Source organism: Nicotiana tomentosiformis, chromosome 11 (genome assembly GCF_000390325.3).
Source record: "Nicotiana tomentosiformis chromosome 11, ASM39032v3, whole genome shotgun sequence".
In the NCBI taxonomy this organism is placed as follows: Eukaryota; Viridiplantae; Streptophyta; class Magnoliopsida; order Solanales; family Solanaceae; genus Nicotiana; species Nicotiana tomentosiformis.
In genome coordinates this window covers 73290935-73299058 of record NC_090822.1, presented here as the reverse complement: position 1 = coordinate 73299058, position 8124 = coordinate 73290935, and the positions used below count along the sequence as shown (strand labels likewise).

The 8124-nt window shown below is 38.4% G+C and overlaps 1 protein-coding gene across 1 annotated transcript; it reads right to left on the bottom strand.

Annotated features, from left to right (window-relative positions):
* Positions 1 to 6249: 6249 nt before the first annotated feature.
* LOC138901668 (uncharacterized) lies at positions 6250 to 7077 on the bottom strand. The gene is made up of 2 exons (XM_070189446.1): positions 6840 to 7077; positions 6250 to 6722 (listed from the first exon to the last, which is right to left on the bottom strand). Exons 1-2 carry the CDS (start codon positions 7075 to 7077, stop codon positions 6250 to 6252), a joined length of 711 nt encoding a protein of 236 aa, XP_070045547.1.
* Between the last annotated feature and the right edge of the window lie 1047 nt (positions 7078 to 8124).

Sequence of the window (8124 nt, the reverse complement as noted above, 5' to 3'; positions counted from 1 at the left end):
TTCCAATGTATCTTAAACATAAATGTCGCAATGTATCTTAAACATTCATTCAAATGTATTAAATACAAATTAAACAACTCAAACATATTATCAGAAAAGAATTAACCTCATTAACAACTGTATGAGTTAAAAAAATGATTTATACTTATGTCACGACCCAAAATTTACCTAGTCGTGATGACACCTAACCCAACCCACTAGGTAAGCCATATAACAGTCAACACAATTCTAATAAAAATAATAAGAAATTAATAAGGAAAATAAGTGAATTTCTATACAACAACCTAAGGATTAGTAGTACAAGTCACGAGTCACTAAGACTTAGATTTAAAAAGCTAGGATGAAAATAAATACAACATCTGTTAAGAATATACATGAATAAATTATAAATCTAAAACTACCAAGGACAAGTGGTAGCTATATCCGGAAAGCAAGTACATCTTTAGTGCCAACTCTTGTCATCCACTTCATCTCAGCTCCAAAATCTGCACACAAGGTGTAGAAGTGCAGTATGAGTACAACCGACCCCATGTACTCAGCAAGTATCATAACTAAATTCGGTGAGGTAATAGAAGTAAGAATTATAAATAACACTCACCAATTACCTGTAAAATTCATAAATTCCAACAAGTAAAGAACAATAATATGAACAAATCATGAAATTACAGATAAGACCACCTTGGTGCACATAATATTTTTAATGTACTCTGCCCAGTCAACAATCTAGCATATAAGGAAGATACGCAAATAAATTGGGTAAATAGCAAAGAAGAAATGCAATAACCAAATATCAATTCGTTGTGGCGCGCAACCCGATCCAAATATAAATCACAATACGACTCTAAGGCCCACATCATAATCTCAATAACCGAACCAAACCACTGATTAGCCTTCCCAAGGCCCATCAACCAGAAACCCGTCAGTTTCTCACAATCCAGGTGTACACCATCAAGAAGAAACATGAGAGGGGCCCTAGGGGATGGATCCATATCCATACGCTATACGGATAACTCACATGCTAATAATATCAACTGCACTGACAAATCACTGTATAAACTCACCATGCACATACCCATAGGTGATCCCATATCACCCCAATCCATATAAATTTGACAACACAACCTAATAAAGATTCTTACTTCAACCTTAGTCCATGAACCTTATAACCCAATCTCCAAAATCTAAAACTCATTATAAGACCCGATTTTTGCATCTATACATTGTGTAAGTCCGAACAAGGTGTATCAAACCATAAGCATATTCCAAATATAATCATATGATATTTCACAAAATTTAGTTAACCATAGCAATAACTTTCGACCATAATAGTTGCCCAATAATAAATACGGTACCGGTAAAAAATCTCATATCAAATAAAACCTTGTTCTAGACCTCCGTACACTGCCAAGGATGAAAGAAACATGCAGAAAATCATAACCACTTATCAGATTAACAAGTCATGGAGCTCTCTTGCCCGATAAGAATCATTGTCAAATCTAAGATGACTAGTGGTGTTATCCTTCCAAACATACCATAGTCAAATCCGATGGAACTCATTCCAGGTCCAATTACCTCATCTCATCTAGTACAAGCTGCTCGACCGACATGCCACACCGGCACTACCTCAAGCCACATACCGTGCAATCCGTGAACCAACAAGTAACAAATTCAATGTACCCAATGATGGGAAGAGAATCAAATGTGAAGACCATCCCGCAAGCTCAATAGGTAGCACCACAAAGCGCAATACTATGAACCCATCACACAATGGAGAAACAAAACACATAAAATGCGCACAAAGATCATATCCCAATCATAACTCAGCCGCGATGCGTGACCCAATCCAAACACCGGTCAACATGAAATACCTCGAGTCATGATGCTCACAATCAACAACCATAAGCATATCAATAACAAATACTTGAAGTGCATGACCATAACCATGGAGAATCAGATAGCACAATATACTACAAATAGGAAGACCATAATCAAGGCGCAATCAACCATTTGACACCCGAAGAGCCATCTCTCTCAAATTCTGCCACAAGGCCCCAAACAGACCCGCATCATGTGTAAATAGTCAACAGTCTTACAACCCATCGTAGCATAAGAGTATAACATATCCGCACATGAATAAGATCAACTCTAAGTGATGACATACACCTCAACCACAACTGTGTTGAGTAAATAAATCTCACCCGATAATATCGAAGTCAACCTATGAACTTTTCAAACCTTTACATTGCCAACTTACGCCAAATAAAGCCGAAACCTTATAAAAACGTCCAAATGCAAATCCTGGAATACACCCATGTCCAAAATTACCATCAGGACCTAACAGAACCATAAAAACTCTGATCCGAGGTCAAATACACAACAGTCAACCTTGGTCAACTCTTCAAACTTAAAGCTTTCTAGTTGAAAATCATTCTTCTAAATCAATCCCGAACCACTCGAAAACCAAAACTGGCGATACACTCAAGTCATATCACACCATAAGAAGCTACTCATGTCCTCTGTCATGACCCAAAATCCAACTAGTCGTGATGGCACCTAACCTAACCCGCTAGGTAAGCCAATTAGCAATTATTCAATTCCAATGAAATTATTAAAAAAAAATTAAATAGAGAAGTTAACTGAATCTTATACATTTTCCAAGGACTGATAGTACAAATCATGAGTTTCTAAGATTTAGAGTTTACAAAGCTAGTGTAAAATAAATACATCATCAGTCCGAAATATACATAAACAAATTCCTCATAAGTCTAGAGCTATCATAGACAAGAGGCAACTATTACCGGAACGCAAGTATGTCTTCAATGCTAGCTCCCGTCATACACAACAATGTCAGCATCCAAGTCTGCACGCAAGGTGCATAAGTGTAGTATGAGTACAACCGACTCCATGTAATCAATAAGTAACAAACATAACCTTAGATTGAAAGTAATGATGAGCTGGGACAATGGTCAGAGTCCAACTCTAATAACCAGCAATAGTGCATAACAATATAGTAAAATGGTACGCGAAGTAACTTAGAGATATGATGCTTGGCTCATTCACGTGATGACCCAAAAGGTTATCTTATATTTTAGAACTCGAATCTGCCACTTAAACCTTAAAAATCTCATTTTCTTACCTTTCTCGATTTGCATGTGCAGTCCGGGCATGTTTCCGGAAAGCTTTTATATTGAAAATTGATGAAAATAAGAATTTATGCCTTAAAAGATGATTTTAGTTGACTTCGGTCAATATTATTGGTAAACGGGTCTGGATCCATGTTTTGATGGTCTCGGTGGGTCCGTATCGAATTATGGGACCTAGGCGTATGCCCAGAATCGAATTCGGAGGTCCCTAGCTCAAGTTATAAATTTTTGATGAAAATTAAAAGTCTAAAATTAATTATTTTAAAAATTGATTGATGTTTGGCATTGTTAGTGCCGGGTCCGTATTCTAGTTCTGGAGCCCGGTACAGGTTCATTATGATATTTAAGACTTGTATGTGCAATTTATTGAGAAACGGAGTTGATTTGACGTGATTCAGACGTCCAGTTGAGAAGATATGAACTTTAAAGTGTTATTGAGAATTTCATTTGATTTGGTGCTAAATTTAGAGTTCTAGGTGTTATTTTGGCGATTTGATCACACAAGCAAGTTCATATGATGTTTTTAGACTTGTGTGCATGTTTGGTTTGGATCCCCGAGGGCTCGGGTGAGTTTCAGATAGGACACGGGATGTTTTGGACTTTGAAAATCTGGTATTTTACTGCAGCATGTGTTCTGGCATGTCCGTCTTCGTGTTCGCGACGGTACTCTCGGGAACGCGAAGAGTAAACTAGGCAGCTGAAGTTTTCTTCTTCGCGAACGCGAAGGCTTCGTTGCGAACGCAAATCGATGGGGGCGTTACCTTTCGCGAACACGAACAGCTCTTCGCGAACGCGTAGTGTTAGGCACACCTAGGGGAGGGTTGGTCGTTCCTTCATCGCGAACGCGAGCAATGCCTCACGAACGCGAAGGCCAGGGGGTAGTAGCCATCGCGAACGCCAGTCCCCGGAAAATCATGTGCTCTTTATTTTTGTCCATTAACAAGACAATTCAAACTTCTTTATGCACAGGCACGAGGCAGTTTGTGTCAGTATTTTGTATACATGTTCAAGATACGGACGTGGAGGAAAATCCATTCATCGTCCACCTTCAACTTTTTGCCATATCTTAACTCTCACGCAGTTGTAAATGGAGCATTGCATTGGATCATGTACTCTAATTTAGAACAAGAAGGGATTCCTCCTTGTGCAAATGGAATCATGGTATTTAGAATGGATAAGGAAGAACTCTTCGCTATGCCTCATCCTGGAAGTGTGTGTACCTCAAAGAAAGTGCATACAACTATGACTCTTTTAGTGAAGGAAAACTGTTTGTCTTTCTGTCACTTGCTTGTCTCTGAGTATGCAGTGGATATATGGATCTTGGAAGACTATGAAATGAGGGCATGGAACAAAAGGTACAAGGTTAATCTCTTTGACAAGAAAATATTTCCTTTTAGTTTGCCTTATATTCTCCACGGGTCGGCATCTATAGACGTGTATTGGTGTGGATAATGCTTATTAACATCCAAGGTAGTGAACTTCTCTTCTACTTGCGCGATAGAGGTTTATTTTCTTATAATTTAGATCATAATACTATGAAGATATTTGAATTGCCGCAACCAAAAGAGTTATATGCTTGTAGGACTTATATAGAGAGCCTACTGGCAATAACTTAATTCAAGTGCCCTCGCACAACAATAGAGAGTAGTTCCACATACAATAAAATTTAAGAACAATTAGAAACTCAAGATCGAAAGAATTCACTCATTCTCAGAAACAAAATTCATGTGCCACAAAAGACGTACCATAGTCTTGCCCGTAGTGTACTACTTAACTAATTGAGCTCATCCAGTCAAGGATCAAGTAGGACTTTAATTGGTTGTAATGTAAGTTGCAGGGCGGGTAGGATACATTTGGATATACGAGTGACTACACCTCCCTAAGCACTTTAATACATACAGTTAACCATTCAAAACCCCACACTTATGTCAAACCATAACTCCACCTTCATGTCAATATACGTTAACTCCCAACTTCTTTAAGCACAATTACATAAAGAGTTACCACTATCAAAGAATATTTTTAACAACAAGAACTATTTTTTCTCTTTCTTTTTCAATTCAAGTGGTTCTTACTTTTTTAAAACAGTGCACATTTTTCTTTATTTCATTAGTTCCACTCAAAAGCCAAACCAACACCCCACACTTTAGCTTTTACAAAGTTAATAAAAAATTCAAATGCTCACGAGTGGTAAAAGGTTCAAATAGATGGTCAATTCAAGAAATGGGTAAGGCTTGTAATGTGGTCGCCAAAGAAACAAGATTACAGGTTCAACGGGGTTAACTAAGATGCATAACAATTAGGTGAGTAAAATCATATAACTGGCTCAACAAAGAAATGCCTATATCACTTCCAAGACTGAATAAAACTACTATTTCGCTTGGCAAACATACGGGGCAAGTTCTAGACATAAAATGCAATGCATAGAATAACACAAAACCTCACACACACATAACTCACTCAGGATCGGACTCATCAAGACACTCTAGTCACAGTAGTTAATCAAAGTTAAGATCATACAATTTAAGATACTTATACAAGTGTAAAAAATTGAGCCTAATTGTCACACTAAAGAACTCACTATTCTCAATGTATAATAAAGTCAAGAGATATTGCCTTCAATTCAAATCATAGCATAAGGTTTCTTACTCCTAAAAAAATAAAAACTAACTACACCCGGTTCAATTAAAACTTTTGAAAAAGAACCGTGACACAAAGAAAAATCAAGGGGGACTTCTTACAATACCTAACAAAAGAAAATCTTTTTATCTTTTTCTTTCGACTTTAATCCCTCAAGAAACCTGTCGATGATATCCATCGTCGGGAAAAATTAAAAATTTTAGAATTTGTATGTTTTTCAATTCAATATTTTTCTATCTTGAACTACTACACCCAACAAAAAGAAAAAAATATATACATACAAACATACATACAAATATCCTCTACCCCATACTTTAAGTTGTGGTATGTCCACATGACATACAATTAAAAAGCATAAGGTAAAGGAAACTTTCCAGAATATCTAGTCGAGGTCTGAGTCGAAGTCGGACTCCATTCCTCGGCTCCGAACTAATGCACACATCCATGCAGACAGCTTCTTCTCGGCCTACTTGGGGTACACCCCACATTTATCTTTCTCTCTCACCATAGCCTTCTCTTTCAAGCCCTTTACTTTCCACTCGACACTCGCAGCTGGTTTGTCCTTTTGTGCCCCCTTTTCTATATCCATTTTAAAAGTCACAGTCTCCTCACCCACTCTAAGCATGAGTTTTCTCTCGTGTATATCTAATATAGTTCTACCCGTCGTTAAGAATGGTCTTCCTAGGATGAGGGGGACCTCCTTGTTTTCCTCCATATTCACCACTATAAAATTCACAGGAAATACGAGCTTATCCACCCGAACTAATATATCTTCCACTATCCCCTCGGGTATTATGGTCGTTTGGTCTGCCAGCTGCAAGGATATGAGTGCAGACCTTTTCTCTCCAATTTCCTTCTCCTGTTTCCTGTAGATAGATAGGGGCATTAAATTAATTGAAGCACCAGAATCACACAAGGATTTATCAAAATGCATAGTTCCTACAGAACAAGGTATAGTAAAACTCCCTGGATCTCCACACTTTTGTGGGAGTTTATTTTACAATATCGCGCTACAATGCTATGTGAGTTTGACCAGCGAGGTTTCCTCTATTTTACTCTTCTTCATAAGGATCTCTTTCAAGAATGTGGCATAATCAGGCATCTGTGAGAGCACTTCTGTGAATGGTAAGTTTACATGAACTTGTTTCAGCACATCCAGAAATCTCCCAAACTGCTTGTCCAGCTTTTCTCTACTTTGCTTTTGGGGGAAAGGTATAGCAGACATATACTTGCTCTCCTCAGGTACTTCCCTTCTCAAATTTTCTTCTTCTTTCTTCTTCTTCTCAGCTTTCATCTGGCCTTTCGTCTTCTTATCAATATCACTCTTCAGCTACTCCCCACTTTCTTTTTCAAGTCTCACCTCTTTTTGGATTTGGGTGAGAGCTTTCAACATTTGCCCACTTCTCAAAGTTATAACATTCACTGTTTCTTTGGGATTTCTTTCAGTATCAGCGGGGAGAGTTCCTGAAATCCTCTCAGACAATAGAGTGGCTAGCTGCTCATCCTGTCTTTCCAGGTTTCGAAAACCCGTGCCAAGTTCTTTGATAGTTGCACCATCTTCCTGATAGATGAGCTATGAGCTTCAAGTCTCTCATTAGTTTTGATAGTAAAAGCCTTCATTAGATCTTCCATGCTAGACTGAGTGGGCTGTTGAGGCTAAAATTGCTGCCTCTGTTGATTTATAAAATTGCTGCCATGCATTCGCAGTACCCCCAGGTGAACTCCATGAAAAACTGGGGTGCCTCTGACACATTGCATTATAATTTCCCACAGCATTCACTTCCTCAGTTGAGGCTTGACACTCATGAGTAGGGTGTCCTCTTCCACATGTATCACAAGCTGCATGAGGCTCATTTTGTATCGAGGCTAAGGTCAGCTTTCGTATTTCTTTGGCCATAGCATCAAGCTGTACCTGCACAAATGTATTAGCATCAACTTGGTGAACACCGGTTGATCTTCTTCTTTCAGCACTCTCAGAGGTCCACAGATTAGCATCTTCAGATAACCCATCAAGAATTGTAACTATCTCCTCTGGAGTCTTCTTCATCAAAGGGCCTCCCACTGTATTGCTCAATATTCTACGCGAGGCCGGTGTCAATCCTTCCCATGTTGACACTTTCTCTCTACCTCCTTAAACCTCTCCCACGCTTCAAAAACAGTTTCAGTCTCTTTCTAGCAGAAGTTATGAATTTCTCTTCTAATCTTGCCCGTTTTAGCTGAGGAGAAATATTTATCAAGAAATTTTCTGGTCATCTCTTCTCAAGTTCTAATCGATCCACTGGGTAAGCTTCGAAGCCATTCCTTAACATCTTCTTTCAGTGAAAAGGGGAATGCCCTTTAG

Excerpts from the sequence above, each read along its gene's own strand:
- LOC138901668 (XM_070189446.1), bottom strand. The coding sequence starts at position 7,077 with ATGAAAGCTGAGAAGAAGAAGAAAGAAGAAGAAAATTTGAGAAGGGAA. Across the intron at positions 6,723-6,839 it reads AGAGATCCTTATGAAGAAGA|GAACTATGCATTTTGATAAA; the intron begins GTAAAATAGAGG and ends CTTGTTCTGTAG.